The 17867-nt window shown below is 40.8% G+C and overlaps 1 protein-coding gene across 1 annotated transcript; it reads left to right on the top strand.

Moving 5' to 3' along the window:
• The first annotated feature begins 69 nt into the window (after nucleotides 1–69).
• On the top strand, nucleotides 70–17589 carry LOC115585504 (interleukin-17 receptor D). The gene is made up of 12 exons (XM_030423924.1): nucleotides 70–342; nucleotides 7276–7360; nucleotides 9291–9449; nucleotides 9908–10026; nucleotides 11447–11570; nucleotides 11982–12020; nucleotides 12149–12294; nucleotides 12439–12513; nucleotides 13204–13270; nucleotides 14925–15071; nucleotides 15162–15379; nucleotides 16384–17589. Exons 1-12 carry the CDS (start codon nucleotides 226–228, stop codon nucleotides 16933–16935), a joined length of 1848 nt encoding a protein of 615 aa, XP_030279784.1. The 5' UTR covers nucleotides 70–225; the 3' UTR covers nucleotides 16936–17589.
• Nucleotides 17590–17867: the final 278 nt, after the last annotated feature.

The raw sequence follows: 17867 nt of genomic DNA, 5'->3' as shown, positions 1-17867 counted from the left end.
CTGTTAAAACATGCACGGTGAGCCTCCACCCGTAGCCTCAAGACACCACTCCCCTCACCGTCTCTCTTCACTCTTGGCAAGGTCCTGTCACAAGTCTCGCGCGCCATCAGGAAAGCTTTGACAATCTATTTCTTCCCTGTGAGGGGCCGGCCAGTCCAGTGTGTGTGTTTGTGAGGTTGAGGTCTGGGGCTCACATTTGGACAATGTCTTGCTCTCTGTAGCAGAATGTTGAATGCAGCTCTTGTTGTGTACCATCTCTTGGCACTCTGTCACCCTCTCTGGGCTCAGGATAGTGCCGTCACCATCACTCCTCAGGACTGCACTCTGGACTGTATACGACAGGTAAGCCGGATTTCCAACCTTGTGTACATTTACATGTGTGCAGGTTTGTGCTGCTGTGATGACACATACGCAGGCTCTGGAGTGGCTACACTGTTAACTCAGTGAGTCTTCTTGTTCAGTTTCTGTTCTCCACGTTTATCAGTTTACAGTAGCTCTGTCGGCTGTCTTGTAGCCTATAGAGTTCCAATCTGCGTGGACAGAAATCCTATACGTGATGTTTTCTGCTTTTAATGCATATTAAAAAAGGAAAACGGTGTCGGACCTCAAAGACATTAGAATAATTCATGGCTGTGTTCCATTCTATCTTGTGTCTCATTCACTAGACGTAAATTCTTCATCCTACACCAGCCTCTGTTTGTGACCTCTTTCTAACCCTGTATTTTTTGAAAGTTTGGATATGATACATAAACCTGAAAAAAAGACATTTTTTGTGTAAATCTTGATATGGGATATTGAAAGTTTGGATGCCAGTCCAGGTCCAGCATTCAGCGCACCAAGTGTGATGTGGAAACTTGAAGTTTTAAGTGCGCAGACACTGAGAATGGATTTCACTGTGAATTGGGAGACGTCTTGTGTTGAGCCGTTAAACAATTTCATTGTACTCTCCTGTACAATGACAATAAATACTATTCTATTCTATTCTAAACTTGTGAAATAGATATTTGCATGTTGATAAAGTTTAATGTGGTCATTACACCGGTCATTCATCTATAGAGAATGACAATTTACAGATACATTTTATTGATTTGTCACGATATTCAGTAAAAAAAAAAAAAAGTACCATACTTATTCTTATAATAAAACAGAAAAGAGAAATGAAAGTGACTGTTGTTGACTTGGTCATCACATAGTTTTTATTCATCTACGTTCTTTTATGTCAAATTTAAGATTTAAAATGATTGAAAACAGGGTCATCTATTGGCAGTCACAACACAACAACAACAGTTATACTGTTTAATTCAAATAAAAGCAGAATAATGAGGAAATGGCATGTGATTGTTATGATGAAGTGTTTGTGTGCGCATGCAGCATTGATTTATACTGCTGCAATGACCCCTGAGCAATACTAATAATACATGTTGCTACGAGTGACATAAATAAAACCTGAATATAACGACATCATTACAAGCTGAGAAAGCAATTTCAACACAGAAGTTACTTTTTTTAGGCATCTCTTTTAACATTTTATTGAGGAACAGTCTGATGGGGGGGGGGGGAACCACATTCCATAATTTAGTACCCCCAGGTCTAATCAAACTTGTTCCTGCAACAGCACTACTTGGGAGGATGAGGATCTGGAAAAGAGTGGACCTGTGAATGTGATTTAATTGTCATTTAATGGTCATTTTGCAACACACCAGGATCCCTTTATGCTACATAAGATAAAAACAAACTATTTTATACAGTGCGGTGTGGAGTTCAGGAGTCCCACAGCGTGAGGAGAGGAGCTGCTCTGTAGTCTGGTGGTACGGCGGCAGATGCTTCTCTATCTATTTTCCGATGACATCAGGGGGAACACAGTGTGGCTGCTGTCTTTTAGTATCTTTGGGCTCTGTGCAGACATGTCGCTTCACTGATGCTCTGCTGACGGGTGCCAGTGATGTTCTGGGCTGAGCACCAAACCTGCCAGTCGGTGATGTTTCCCTCAGGATGCGTTCCATTTCTCCTCCGTAAAAGCTGAACTTGGCACTGGTATGTCGATGTCATAAGTTCTTCAGAAGGATGAATCACATCACACCTTATGTTTTCAGTAGTGCTTTCGAACTACGTAGTGATGCCTGTAGACCCGCCTCTTAAAATCAGATTTTCAACGAGCACAGTGAAAATGTACACTTTCAGCAGTGAATGTGACCAGGCATCTTTTAAGGACTGATGAGGGCCAAAGTGAAGCGCTGACATAACTTTTTGCAGCATATTTGCCTCACAGCAGTCCAACCAAAGTGCCATGTTTTTTTTAACAAGGAGGTCAAAACTTCCGCCTTCGCTGAAAACCCTGAAGGTCAGACAAAATGACTCACTTGTTGTATGTGTACTGACCTGGAGCTGCTTCAGTATCTGTGTGAAATGTCAGAAATATCACACACGAAAACTCAGGTAATAGGTAATATCCAGGGATTATGCAGTATCCCTGGTTGGTGCCTCAGTGCGCTGCTTTCACAGAGTTGATTTAATGGACAGAGGGAGAACGTGGGGTTGTCAACCTGAGCTGAACTGTGAGGTTGGTGTGTGTTAACACAGAAATGGAAACTGTTGTTTTGCGGCAGCTTCTCTGATTAAGTACCAGGTTTCCGTCATCTCCTCTCAGTAATCACAGAATTTTTTTTTTTTATAAAAAAGTCTTTACAGATGTTGACTCTCATTTTCAGTAAGTTCTAAATCAGAGCAAAAGAGGAAGATGTCAGTATAGCCGTGACGCCCTTTACTTCGGCTAAACCAAAATTATTTTCCCTCTTCTGTTTTCTGTCGTGTACTGCGGTGTGCTCAAAAGCCACCCACATTGTCGGCATGTCAGCGGAGGAGTTGTGTCGTGCATACCAAGAACGTATATCTGTCCTGAGCTAGCGTGCAAGTAACCAATTAGCCTACAAAGACTTTTCTGACGGCCATTACCTGGCAGTTCAACTGTCATTGTGTGAACCACTGACACACATACACTCCTGCGCTGTTTCTATGGCACGCCTGGGGCAACCACAGTATTTCTTCCTCTCTCATTTTCTTCACCTGTTAGTCGGGTTATGGTCTCTAAACCTGCAGGGCAAGTCAGCAGTATGTGTGTGCCTCATCATCGGTAATATTTACTCTGTTAGTGAGAGGTGGATTTGACTCACACATGCAGGTATTGCTCAATGGAAGTAGGACCCTGAACGGGTGATTAATATCTTTAATATAGGCTTTGACAGCTCCGGGTTGTTATTCATTGTTGGAAGACAAAACAACACAGCAGTTGATACTGAGGGAGCGCTCCAAAACAGACCCATGTTGTTTCATCATTACTTTGGGTGATGTTGTGACAAACTCTCTGACAGCCCTGTCAGGCGCCTATATTCATTTTGAGCCATTTATGTGAATGAAACGCAGATGTTTGGAAATTAAAGAAGCTGTTTTGGTCTGGAGCCCGTCTGGGCTTCACGTGCCTTTGTAGGTGGCGTCAACGCATCAAATCTTTTGAAACACGTTTTTCTTAGTGTGAATTGAACTTCACACTAGTAGTCAGAAGGTAACAACAGCAGATGGAAGGAGAAGCAGTCACCCAATAGAACTGCACTGAACGTGTCATGAACACTCCATACTTCTCAACTACATTTTAGAGGCAATCAGTGGAGTTTTGACTCCTCTACATACATTTTATATACTCAAGAGCTTTAGTTACTAGTTACATTGCAGATTATGAAGACACAATTAAAGCTGCAGTAACTGACATTTTTCTCATCAAAATGAAAGTCAAACGGCTCTATATTCCAACAGTAATCACTGCGGTTCATGAATCAAGGGAAACATTTAGTACCATTTTGCATCTCAACCACGCAATAGAACGTAGGTGGGCCCACCATTAAGGTTCAGTTTGGGCCCTCCAAGGAAAAAAAAAGTCTGGGGAACCATTTCTTCCCAGCGGTTTAAAAATGAGTTAGAATTAGCCCCACATTAACCAGCCTCAACAATAAAGTCATTTACGAACACTCGTAAACATTTAGTGGCGAGAGCTTTTCCTTCCCTTCATGGTTTCGTTTTGTGGTGTTTTCTCATCTTCCTCCAGATTGACGTCGGCTCCCACCTCACTGCATGCAGCATGATGCCTTCAAACCTTTGCCTCTGTTGATCTGTATGTGTCTGCCTCTGTTGGCGTTTAACACCGGTTAGAAAAGGAAATCCAGGGACATGGTGTAACTCATGGAAGCTGAACGCAGCTGTCCTTGCAATAATTATTTGATGCCTTCAACCTGAGATCAAAACATGAGAAAACAAAGCTCGTTTTCATGATAATTTACAATAATTCATTGTCTCAGGGAAACGAGAGGCAGATGTTCCGGAGAACACAGGATGATTCCACACGAGAAAACAACTTTGTTCCATACAAGTGGACCGTGAAACGGCTCTCCCTGCTGTGCGGGGTGGTTTTGGGAGATTAAGAGCGAACTTGAACCTTGTCTAAACTTTTGACATTGGCTGTAAGAATGTTTCCCCTCTTGGTTACACAACAATAACAATAAGAGTCTTTCTCCATTTTAAACCGTAAAACTGGAACCGGTCACGCAGTTCTGAAAAACTGGAAGCTCGTATGTCAGAAAAGGCCAAACTGCAGGCTGTCCAGATCTCATGGTTTTCACTCAAATAGAAAATGTAATTCGAGGTTTAGACACAAATGCCATCATCGAGCGCACTTTGGTGACCTGGAAAACACTGGCCTTCGAGATTCCTCATCCGATTGGTCGCACTCACTTCTCATCTGTTTAGACTCAGTTGGCATGACACTTTCAATCTGCTGAGCATAAAAGAGGCCTGACTGTGGGTCAGGGTGGAAGAGTCAGGCAAGCCATTTGTTTTTATGAAATCCATGCAACTTCAGAGTGTAGCAGTGGTTTGCAGTACGACTCTGGGAAGCTGGGGTGTGAGCTTAGCCCAATTTGAGGCATAATGTATCTGATATCAAATGGACCTTACCCTTAAATGTTGACGTGAAATTCATGTAAAATGTAAAATATATACAGTACATGTCGACTAATTATGGTTAGAATTATGAACATCAGATCTGACATTCAGCGTTTTTCTGATTATTGGCACCGTTGTTGTGAGCTTTTCTTTTTTGATGGTTTCATTGGCAATAAAAGAAATGTATTAAAAACGGTGCTGTATTGGCTCTGATGCAGCATGCGATCTGCAAAGTAGCTCATGACGAAAGGTATCAAAATAAATGCAGTGGAGCAGAAAGTCAAACATTTTCCTGGAACGGACGTTGAAAGCCTCAGAAAAAAAATGGAAATACTGAAGTAAAAGTACCACAGAGTTGTACTTCATTCCAGTACTTCACAAAATGCTCCTGGTCACATTCCACCGCCGCCTCACCGAGATGTTCAAACTCTCACCTCTGCACACCTGGTAAATTCCCGGCATGAGACTGTTGGTTTCGTCAAGCAACATAAAAACACAGCCGCCGCGCCTCCCTGCTCCACCCCTCTGACGGCAGAAAATTATATGGGGGGGGGGGGGGGGTGTTGTCAGACGCTCTCAGGGGAAGCTCCCTGGTGCTTTCAGGATAGGCACAGACGGTGAAATGCCAAAGAGTAAAAATGTGTTTGAAGTTCACAGAAAAGTTGTGTCCTGCAGGATGGAGGGAATTCCATATTTTGGAGGCTGCCGCGTCACCAGAGCTCTTGATGAGGCAGATTTGGTCGTGCTGTCAGTGTCTCTGGCACTGCGATACCCAGTGGTGGACAGTAAATTTACTTGAGTACTGTACTTAAGTACATATCCAGAGGATTTGTACTTTACTTGAGTATTAGATTTCTTTGGTACTTATTACTCTTACTTGAATACATTTCCAAGACAAATATTTTTACACTTACTCGAGTTAATTTCTAGGAAGGCTGAAAAGTACTCGTTACTTTCAGGTCTGCTCTTTCTTTTCTTTTCTTTTTTCTAAAATACTATTGGACACAAGCTGTGTTTGTCAAAGAAGGAAACCTATCACAGTGCACGCTCTCCACTGGGATCTACGTAAAAGCTGAAATACGTCATCCCTCCCCATAAGGATACCACCAAAGTAGCCACGCTCTCAACTGTGTGTGTCAACACAAAACCGCGACAATGGCTGCATCAGATGTAGTTTTTTGTAAAGCAGTGATTCTCAACCAGTGGTCTGGGGACAACATTGGTCTTTGAGGGGGTTCCAGTTCCCAACTTAGCTAAATGATAGAGAGTTAGTTGGACGGTGCAGGTTCATTTGGTTACAGTTTTAATGATTGTTAATAAACATCTGCATCTGCAACATCTGCTGTCCTCCTGTGATCCCATTCATTTTACTTGTTTTTATAGGTGTTTCTGCAGGCTTTATATAACATTGTGGTTCTAAAAGCAAGCACATCAGTGCAGGTGGTTTCAAAGGGTTAATTCTCAGAAACAAGAGTTAAAAGGTCCTTAAATTCATTTAGAAAAAATTATAGTAATTCATTGATGTGAAAAATAAGAAATACTTTTACTCTTACTCTTACTTTTACTTAAAGTAAATTTAAAAGCATGTACTTTTGGATACTTAAGTACCTTTAAAAGCAAGTACTTTTTTACTCTTACTCGAGTAACATGTCGACTGAGCTACTTTTACTTGTAACGGAGTAAATTTGACCAGTAGTATTTGTACTCTTACTCAAGTACTGGGGTCGAGTACTCTGTCCATCTCTGGCGATACTGGACAGGAATGCTCTATAGCTAACAGGGATCCAGTGTAGGGTGACAAGAATGGGAATGAATCAACACATCTGTAAAACATTTATTTTAATCATTTTATTAACAGCTTGTTTATATGGCATTTGGTCAATTTATTACCTTGTTACTGCTATTCCTGCTTGCAGCATTTCTTCAGTTGATCCACCATGTTCTCGCCAGCTGGGCAGAGGATGTTGCACAGCGGGGTTGTTTCGCCTCTGAATCAAATCTGATGAGACATTTAAATTCAGGTTAAAACATGTCAATCAGTTCTTGTTGGACCGCGTGCATACAATAGGTTATATCTGTTTAGGTTTCTGTGTCTCCACAACAGTATTCTTTTATTTCTAGTGTCTTTGCTACAATCCAGTTTCTTGCATTCTTATGAAATTAAATTGGCTGACCTTTATTTACCGCTTTGTTTAGCTGACGTGAAACAGGCACAAAGTGCAAGCAAACACTCGAAACTGCAGTTTAAGATGCTGGCTCTTAATGTATTATTGCTGTCCTTTACAGGGAGGACCTGGATGTGAATACTGCAGGATAACCAGAGCTAATGTCAAGAGGGCTCTAGGTTTCAACTCCATCGAAGCGTTTGGAAGTAAGTCTGGTTCCGATGGGCTGCACTGGACTGTGGGCTAATTGCACTGACATCGTGCATCGAAGCACTGACTGCACTTATAAGCTAATTGCTCAAAAATATTTTGGCGGCGGTGAGATGTCGTCACCATTCTCGAGTCCTTGACTATACTCAGTACCACTGGCACTGTGATGAGCCAAATGACATTGTTTGCCCTTCCTATTAAGATCTGAACAAAGATTGGCCTAAAGTTCAAACGACACCGGCTGTCTCCATTATCCAGGCCACTATAAGCCTACGTCTTAATACAGCAAACAACCTATGAGAAAATTGAACTCCTGGAAAGCCCAAGCCAAACATTTGCTAAACCTCTGCTGCTGGCAACAGTGCCGTTTTTTATTTAGATGGATTACCAAGAAGTCTGGTTCAGGCACTCATTTTCCAATGGGTGAATCAAAATTGTAATCTTAGCGATCCACTGACGTCATCAAGCACCACCCTCAGGTCAGAATTTCAGTGTGGTCCATACCAGAGAAGCTATTTAGTCGTTGTTACCAGTGAGTTGTGTTTTTACTGCTAATAACTCATCTTGTTGATCCTTCCAGGCGTTTGCTATGTTGAGAAATTAAATTTTCATTTTTTTTGTTTGGTGTAATTATTTTTTATAGGTTGGCATATTTAGTTTTTTGCGTAACTAGAAAGCCTAAAATTCTTTGTTTTGCTTTTGCTGCGTTTGGGAATTAATTAACACTGTGCCCTGAAGGTGGAAAGGCAGAAATGAGACCGGTATCAGCTGGGTGGCTTTGTGGTTTGTTACCAGAGCAAGTAAGGCAAGATCCATTGTTACTTTGTTCTTTATTTGCTTAATTGCTTAAGAAAACCTTAAGGTATAAATAAAGTCCAGGTTCAATAGGCTTCTTTAGCCTAGCCCATCACATGCTAATGGTGTGGCAGAGGGAAGTTTGATTTTAGCTTAATTTTCTATTCTATACGCAAACAGTATAATGAACATACAATATGGAGGAGATTCATACAGTTTCGTCTGTTTCAATATGCATTTTTTTTTTTCAAATCTAGTCTGACCATGTCATGAAATAATTCAATAATTTAAACTGTGATATTATTTTTTAATATTTTTCAAATTAGGATTCTCAGAAATGAATTTGAGTCTCTGTCAGGCACTGTACCCAATATAAAAAGTGCTGTATTCAAGTAAGATTTTTTTGGCGGAGGAAATTAAATTACTTTTTACTACAATTAGCAAATATCATTAGCATGCTGACACAATAAGCACCATGTAGATGAGTAGGTACATGACAAAGGTAATTGTCAGAATTGTACATTGGCCCTGAAAGTCAAAACACAACAACGTTTCACAAAACACATTTCACAAAACACAACACTTCACAGATCATGTGTTTTCTTTAAAAACGCAATAACATTCCTTGAAAAACAAATCACAACACTTGACAAAACAATACAACATTCAGCAAAACCAATGACAGATGCTATTTGGCAAATGTTAGCGTGCCAACACATAAGGAAATGATGAATAGGTAAATGACCTTGGTAATTATTTACTGCTAAACCTCAGTATTGCCCTGAGAGTCAAAACATGTTTCAAAACACTTGAAAAATTATAATATTTCAAAAAAACATGACAACATTTTAGAAAACACATTTCATGAGACACAACAAAGTTCTGAAAACATGACCTTACATCTGAAATGGCACCTTTGTGACCGCGGGCATCTTAGCATGCTATCATTAGCAAGCGCAGCCTCAGAGGGCCGTAAGCTTGGCTGTAGACCAGTCTGTCCTTAAAGTTTCCTTTCACATTTGACATTCAGAAATGTACTGAACGCTGACTTGTGTCCTGTCTAAAATCATAATTTACTGAGAACATCTAAACACCTTGAGATTTCACGTGTCCGCTGTTCTTTCTCCTCAGGTTGTGTTCCATGGCCATGTTATGAGCTGCTAGGAGAAGAAGACCCGGAAATCTGTCGGCACTATGTCCAAGCACCAAATGATGTGACGGTTGAGATTTTACCTGAGCCAAACCCCAAATCTGACACCATTGTTGTCTCCTGGAAGCCCAGTTACTATGGTATGTTCGTACACATTCAATACATAGATGCCTCTTCTTTTATTTTCAAGGCACTTTCTGTTTTGTAATGACATGCAGCATTTATTTAAATTGGGTGGAAGTTGTCTGGTTGGTTTAGAAACTCATTTATCATGTCGGACAGGAGCTCCCTCCCCCAAGTCGTTTCTCAGATGAAGGTTTGACATCAACAAGATTTCAGGTGACACACAGTGAATAATGACTGAGAGGTAACAATGATGACTTGCATTATGAGACCGCTTCAACGTATGGGAGACAGCCGGTTTAAGTTATTCTGTGTATGTCTGGGGTTTTGACGGGCAGCTGTGTCTCTGACACCCATGTTCAAAGTTTAATCGGCCGTGCACTGGACTGGCGCTGCACATGCATGGATGATGGATCACCAAAGGGTCTGCTACGCTGATCTCACTCACAGTCTGTCCCTCTCATGTTTGTTGCAGGGATCGCCTTCCTGCGAGGCTTTCAGGTGTCCCTCCAGGCTTTGGGAGGGTCGAGTGTTGCCTGTCAGCTCTTTCTCTTCCACCGTAACCTCTCACTGCTGGCATCGCACGCTCAGAGGGTAGGAAGGGTTCCACTTGCTTTGGTCTTTGCTCAGTTCCCTGTCACGTGTGCTATTTCTGACACTTCAAACACAAATTCTTGAAGAATGTCCGCAGCCAATTATCTTGAGTTTGGATAAAAGAAGCAACATAATACCTTGATTTTTGTCTTTTTATTAGTGAGTGGATCCTAAATCATCCCCTTTTATGTTTCTCATGTTCTCCTTTTATGACTTAATTAATGACGACTTGGTGATAAATGATGTGTGAAGTGATCCTAAACTTTTGGTGAGACCACATTGACATTATGCCTCAAGGGAACAGCTGTACATTTTATGAAGGACGTTACGTCAAGGAGAGCCCAATATTTATGTAGCCTTGTTTTTAACGAGAACGTCCTGAAGGATTTTACATAGCAGCTTTTGTATGACATCATTCTCCACTGGGTACTCGCAGAAATATGTGTTCTGTCATGAGCAATCCATACTAAGGTTTCGCAGCAGGTAATTAAAACAGACCATCAATGGTACCCATCTGTTGAACATCAGTGACATCAGTGAAGTGAGATGTCTGCACAGAGGCCACTACAAAATCGTTTCAATTGTATGTCTTATCCAACCCGCTGACAGGCATTAAGTATTACTATAATAACTTTAGAGATACAGCAAAGTGTTTGGTTATAGGTTATAAACAGGGATAAGATTAGTAGACACTTGGCTCTGGGACTGGAGGGTGGCCGGTTCAAGTCCAGCTACAGACCACAATATGGGACCCAATCCCGGGTTACTGCGGAGATGCCCTCGAGCAAGGCACCAACCCCCCATGTGTTCCCCGGGTGCTGACATGGCAGCCCACTGCTCTTAGCTTGCAGTGTGTGTGTGTGTGTGTGTGTGTGTGTGTGTGTGTGTCTGTATGTGTATACTTACAATGTGCAGCAAGTGATGGGTTAAATGCAGAGAAATAATTTCAGGTGTGTTTGCATGTTGAATGTAAAATACAACTCCTCCGCTGACATGTTGAATGTAAAATATAAAATATAAAGTATAATATAATTTAATTAGTATTAAATTGAGACTCTTTCATAATTATTTTTGTCCTTTTTTGTGTCTATAGAAAGACATTTAATTAGAAGAAAATAAATATGAAGAAATTATGAGAAATCACATTTTTTTTCAAATTTTTCAAAATGTAGAGATTCTGTCAGAAAGAAAACAATAGTCATAAAGAATTCAAAAGAGAGAAAAAGAAAACCTCAGATCACATTGAAGGCAATTTATGATTCGCGCCCTGGGGGAAAGTGTAAAAAAAAAAAAAACCCACATCATTTGCATGTAACCCGTGATTTTCTAACTCTTATCTCATCGTATCAGATTAAAAAAAACATTTGTGTATTTAATAAAGAACACCGATGTAGGTCATGACTCCTGCTGTTTTCTGCAGGTGTACAAGTCGGACCCTTTCCCCGGCCTCCCCCTTGGGTCCCAGTATGCTGTTACGGTCATGGCCCTGCCGGTACCTGAGGAATGGGAGAAGTTCTACCACAGCAAGATCTTCTCCACACGCTGTAAGGCCCCTTGAGCTCTGGGCTAGATATTATCTTATTAGACATGCACAACACAACATAACGCAGCATGCAAGCACAGGCATGCACTCTCTCTCTCTCTCTCTCTCTCACACACACACACACACACACACACACACACAGTTCCAATGGATTTAGCAGAGTTTGTGGTTGCTTCATTATAACCTTTAAAATCTAAAAATCTAAATCCGTGCAACAGCTGGTTTATTTGCAGTGCCTGTAGTGGTCATTTCAGCAGTTATATGTAGTTATTATTATAATTACTTGTCATACTATGTCATCTAGAAGCTTGTCTGCTCTGTAATCATGGTGCTTTTCCTCATATGTCTTCCAGTTTAACCACTCTCAAAACAATAGAGAATTTCTTGTAATATGCGTGTTCTGATTTTGCAGCATGTGCAGAGAAGAACGGTCTTGAAAAGTGCAAGAAAGGTGAGTAAAGGCTATCTTTGTCATTCTCATAGTTCCCAAATAAACTAGAGGCAGAAAATACCATCTCTAGATGAAATGTTTCTTCTTCAAATTAGCTATAACAAATCAATTTTATTGCCTGGTTGTAGACTGGTACCCCAGCCATATTGAGGTCCGGCAGGAAGGGACTATCATCAATGTGACTTTTAACCTGGCTCCCCCAGAGCTGGGCATCAGCAGCTACTTCTCACAGTGCTACGCAAAAGGCATTATGAAACACATGGACATAACACCTGTGAGTGGCTTAAGCTTTGTATTTTGCTGCTTTGTTTGCAGTCAGTGCATTAATTCTTGCTTCTGTTAGCTATGTTACAGAAATATTTAATGCTTAAGAGAACTGCTTTATTTATTGTGTTAACTATTAATTTATTTTCCTTAGAATTCTTCCAAAAACGAAACCCAACACAGCTATTGGATGACTGACCTTCAAGAAGGCACCAACTACACTTGTGAGGTAAAATAAGTAAAAGGGATTAAAACTAATCTATATCTCACTTTGCGTTTGATGAATGATATTGGAATACCTGTGTCAAGAAAATGTGTTATATGGGCTACACTAATTATTACTATCATTATTTTTAATCCTCATCTTGGAAGAACATTACATGTGGTCTGACAGCATTACATTCACTGAACATTCACTGTTTCTGGAGCTTTCAAGCACATTTTCACGATTTCATCAGCGTCAGAGTTTGCTCAATCCTTATTATTTGCCATAAGTATGGAACTTAAAGCTGCTACAAGAAGTGTTTATTTTATGTTGATTCTGGCACCCCCTGTGGATGAAAGTAGTATGCGCGTCACTCCTTCCTGTCTGATGGAATGATCTTGGTGTGGCTAGCATGAAGATTTTTCAAATATTTTTTTAATGCCTTGGCCATGATGTAGGTGATAATGAGCCATCAGTATTAACCTGAACCTTTTTTATAACCAGTTAAAGGTCCTTGTAGTGTGTTTATTAAGGTGTAGTGAAAAGCCCCCTTATATAACTTTATAAGGTGAGAATATATTAGTGTCGCGTCAACAGCTTTTTGTGCTAAGTTGCCTAAGACATCCATTAATGCAGGTTTAAGATCATTTTATCAAACTACAGTCTTCCAACATCAGGAGTTAACCTTAATGCTCAACATCTCTTGTGTCACAGATTGCAGCTAACGAAGTGGATGCAGTGAGAAAAACTTTCAATGTTCTGGTCACGCGTATTCAAAGAGGTAGGCACAGTTGTTCCATTGTTGCTGATACACACAATAGCAATGCATTACGGAAGGTGTCACGCAAACTTCCTACTTGTTCATGAGAATTGGACATTGTGAAGTTTGTGTGCTGTATCTTTTGTTTGGCCACCAGTCGACTCCACAAGATTGGCTTATATAACCAGGCTGTAAACTGGTTTTCTAATTATCTATCAGATAGAACGCAGTGTGTCCAGGCCGCCGAGTCTTTTTCCTCTTTCCTCCCTGTCCCAAAGGGCGTGCCTCAAGGTTCCATATTAGGGCCACTGTTGTTCACAATTTATGTGAATAATCCCTGTGATAATTTGTCTGACGCTGTGTCCCATTTGTATGCTGATGATACAGTAATTTTTTGTTCATCTTCTTCAGCTTCAAAATCACTTGAGTTGTTGCAGTCAGCCTTTGACACTTTGACAAGTTCCGTTTGACTCCGCTCAAGTTAGTGCTAAATGCAGATAAATCAAAGACCATGCTATTTTCAAATCGCAAGCAGCTTCCATCTCACCTTCCTAGGTTGTCAGCTGTTTATGGGGTTGAAATTGAAATGGTCACATCTTATAAATACTTAGGCATTCTAACTGATGAGAACCTGTCCTTTAAACTGCACACTGATAAACTTGTTTCTAAGCTCAAATTGAAATTGAGTTTCTTTTTTAGAAATAAATCATGTTTTCATTGCAAGTCAGAAAACATTTGATCACATTTGATCGACTTTTTCTACCCTTGTTGGACTATGGAGACCTGCTTTTTATGAATGCTCCTGATCAGTTTTTAAAGAAATTGGATACTGTATACCACTGTGCTTTGCGTTTTATTACTGGTTGCAACTATCACTGTTCCTTATATGCCATCGCACATTGACCATCTTTATATGTCCGTAGACTCACTCACTGGCTGACTTTTATTTATAAATCTATTTTTGGACTTCTGCCTACATATTTGTGTTTACACATGAGTAGAAACTACAGCCAATATGGCCTGCGTTCTCAGAACATCATATGCATGCAGGTCCCGAGAGTCAAAGCTGAATTGGGCAAAAAGGCTTTTAAATTTTCTGCCCCGTCTACTTGGAATGATGTGCGAAAGGACTTGAAATTGACACATCTCGTAGCTCTGGGGGATTTCAAGACAATTATAAAAGACAGAGAAATAAGATCAATTGGATTTGTCATTGCACTGTGTAATCATATAATCCCACTCTTGTTTTGCTGTAGTGTGTGTGATCGTATTTTATTTGTGTCTTGTGTGTTTGGCGTATCCGTTCTGCTGTTGTGCTGCCGCCTTGGCCAGGTCACTCTTGGAAAAGAGGTTTTAAATCTCAATGAGTTTTTTTTTTTACCTGGTTAAATAAAGGATATTGATTGATTGACCAGTAGTCTCTCTAGTTTCCTGGTACTACTGGTGCTGGTAGGCATATTTTTTGGCTTTTGTCAGACAGCAGCTAACGTTAGCATTCAGCCACTTCCTTGCTAATATTAGTGTTTGACAGCAAGGTAGGCTAATTAGCATTCAGATATAAAGGTGGTATCAATCTTCTCATGTAACTCTCTATGGTAAAGCAAGTAAACCTGTTTCCGTAAATGTCAAACTGAGTACAGGTTTTCTTGAAGCTCTGCTCTTCCTCCATCTTTAGAAGGGGCCACGCCACTCTCCGTCACTCCCTCCTTGGCTCTGATGCTTCCAGTGTGCCTGGCTACGGTAGCCATTATTGTAATCTTACTGGCCGCTCTCACCGGGTTGATGCCCAAGCTGCAGATGAAAAAACTCTTCATGAAACAAGGTGCCAAGACAAAGAAAATACATCATGTAAAATAACAACTTGTGTCTCGTGAAGGCTAATTTAAAATCATGATAATTACTCATTTTACAGAGAGCCTTCCTTATACCTCTGGCCTGGCTTTGCCAATACCGGCATCGGATGACATACGTCACGGAGAAAGTGGGACTCCGGAGGAAGTGGTGTCCTTACCTGGAAACAGAGTCACCCCTCCTCGTCTTCTGATTTGCTACAGCAGCTATGATGGCCCTGCTCATGTCAAAGCTGTCATGCAGCTGGGTGCTTTTATACAGCAGCACATGGCCACTCAGGTAGAGGACGTGTTGAAAAGGCATTTTTTTTATGTGATTTAAGGCAATGTAATGAGGCAAGTGTATGAGATCAGAGTAGATGATTTCAACAGGGGGAAAAAAGCATAATGCGGCATGTATATATTTCATCACATTAATTTAACTTGTTTGTTTGTTTTTGTTTTACCAATTACACTTTTAAAAATGATGGGGAGAAAACCTGTCATATTAAAAAGTGGTGAGGACATGTCCCTAGTGGCGCCAGTGTTATACACACCTATGCTGGTAAATTCTGCGTTACAAACAGAGGAAATCTGACAAATTGGTATGATTTTACCTCATACTCATTGATTAGCAACTTAAAAAGATGATCAATATGGAAAATCTGGGGAGACATTGGGCCATTGATAGCCTCTTAGATAACGTTAACATTCAGCCACCTCCTAGATTATAGTACCGTTTGATTACATCCAATGCATTTCACATCCAGGCTCAAAGAAATGTGTCAAAGATCAGCATTGATATTTAAGAATTCATAGACACCTTTCCTGTCATATTCCACAAAAACACCAAAACAGGAATGTTAACTGGGAAGTTGTTAAATGCCAACATTAGGTGTCTTCTGACGGGAAATCATGGGTTATCAAATATGTTGTTTTACCTTGAAATATGGCCAGATGTTCCTCTGGGTTTTCATAATTTTTTGTCAGGAAGCGGCTAAACGATAATTTGTGAATTTGTTTTTTATGGGGCTTGCAAACTGGAACAAAGCAGCACCACATGTGTTTTTTCCACCAGTGTGAGGACGCTGAACAGGAAAAAGGCCAACAGAAGAATATGGTGCAGATGTTCTGGTTTAGTGGAATCATACCGGCAGGATCAAATTAGACAACAATCCTTTTGTTGGAGCCTGGAGACAATTTTTATAACATCTTTCAAAGCTAGTGATTTTATTAACCATTTATTAGTTTCTCCTTGTCTGTGGGGTTAGATCAGTTTATTGTGAGACTGTTCTTTCTTCCCAGGTGTGCCTGGACCTGTGGGACTCTCTGAGTGTGGCTGGGGAAGGCAGTATGGCGTGGCACTGCCGGCAGATCAGGGAGAGCGACTTCATCTTGGTGATCTGTTCTCGGGGCCTCAACCACAGACCTGAAGCTCCAGAACCGGAGGGCTACGGCGAAGATGAGAGGGCCGATGGTGGGCTGGACTTTGGACACAATGCCTTCAGTTCTGATGCAGCTGTGCAACTCATCGGAGAGGAGGTGGGCCGAGCCAAAGCCAGGGGCCAGGACCTGTCCAAATACATGGCGGCTGTTTTTGAGTACTCTGAGGAAACGGACATCCCTACTGAGCTGAGGCTGGTATCTCACTACAGGCTGACAAGTGACTTAGAGCTGCTATTCTCACACCTCCATGGAGTAGCTCTGCATAGTCCGGGGGGTTACCTGAAGATCAACCACATCTCAGAGGAAGGCTTCAGTAAGTTACCAGCTGGAGCAGCTCTACAGTGGGCTATCTATGAGGCAGGAGTGGCAATGAGGGCAAAAAGACATGAATCTGTGGAAGGAAGGGACTAAACCCTGACTTAATGATAGCTCTGAAACCAGTGTAGGAGAAAGGTTGGCCTGAAGATGTGGCCACAAACCTGATGGCTCCATATCTGGTCAGGCCATGAGCTTAACCACCTCTGCCTTAGTTGTGCCACGATGGCAATAACTGTGCACTTTGACCAATGAAATATGTTCACATGCAAAATACGTGTGTGTGTACAGGAAGGATTTGTAAAAAGAACAATTAAAAAATGTGTGTCATGGTTACTCAAGCTATCTCAGTCTTGCAAATGTATTTGGTGGGTATTCTTTGCTTGTTTTCTTGCAGTGTCACGTAACAAGCTATTATGAAATGATGCAAGCGTTGTACATAAATACATTATTAATCTCATACTTGAGTTATTGAAGTTATTCCGTGAGAATGTCTGCCTTGACGTAGGCTACATATTGAACCTGATATACGTGTAGAGATATGTGTAGAGTCATGCTTATATTTTATTTATACATGTGTATATCCCATTTACTCATATAAGAATTGTTTAATTGGTCCTATCATTTTAATTTTTTATGTTACTGATGTGAGCTTATACCGATGCATAAATGTGACTATCTTGCATTTTCTATTATATATTTTTTGTGAAATATAGAGTTATTATGTGCACCTAATCATCTAATAAAACATATTGAAACAAGTTGTCTTTGGCTCATCAAATATATCTGAGGCTACATGTTGCGTTCATGACATATATGTAAGAATCTGTTGATGTGTGAGTGAGATTTGCAAGGAGGATTGCAGATGCTGTAGGTTGCCAGGCCGGAGTAAAACCTCCGATCTCTTTGTATCTCAAATATTTTGTGATCAACCTCATCTGAGGAAAACGAATTATACTGCGTCCACACTTGTATTGGGAAAGTTTGGCTTATAATTACGAACTTCTCATATGACCTATGCACAAGAA

Source organism: Sparus aurata, chromosome 7 (genome assembly GCF_900880675.1).
Source record: "Sparus aurata chromosome 7, fSpaAur1.1, whole genome shotgun sequence".
In the NCBI taxonomy this organism is placed as follows: domain Eukaryota; kingdom Metazoa; phylum Chordata; class Actinopteri; order Spariformes; family Sparidae; genus Sparus; species Sparus aurata.
The sequence above is the reverse complement of the archived record's forward strand: the minus strand, read 5'-3'. Positions and strand labels throughout refer to the sequence as shown.

Excerpts from the sequence above, each read along its gene's own strand:
- LOC115585504 (XM_030423924.1), top strand. The coding sequence starts at position 226 with ATGTTGAATGCAGCTCTTGTTGTGTACCATCTCTTGGCACTCTGTCAC. Across the intron at positions 10,027-11,446 it reads TGGCATCGCACGCTCAGAGG|GTGTACAAGTCGGACCCTTT; the intron begins GTAGGAAGGGTT and ends TGTTTTCTGCAG. Across the intron at positions 12,514-13,203 it reads GCACCAACTACACTTGTGAG|ATTGCAGCTAACGAAGTGGA; the intron begins GTAAAATAAGTA and ends CTTGTGTCACAG.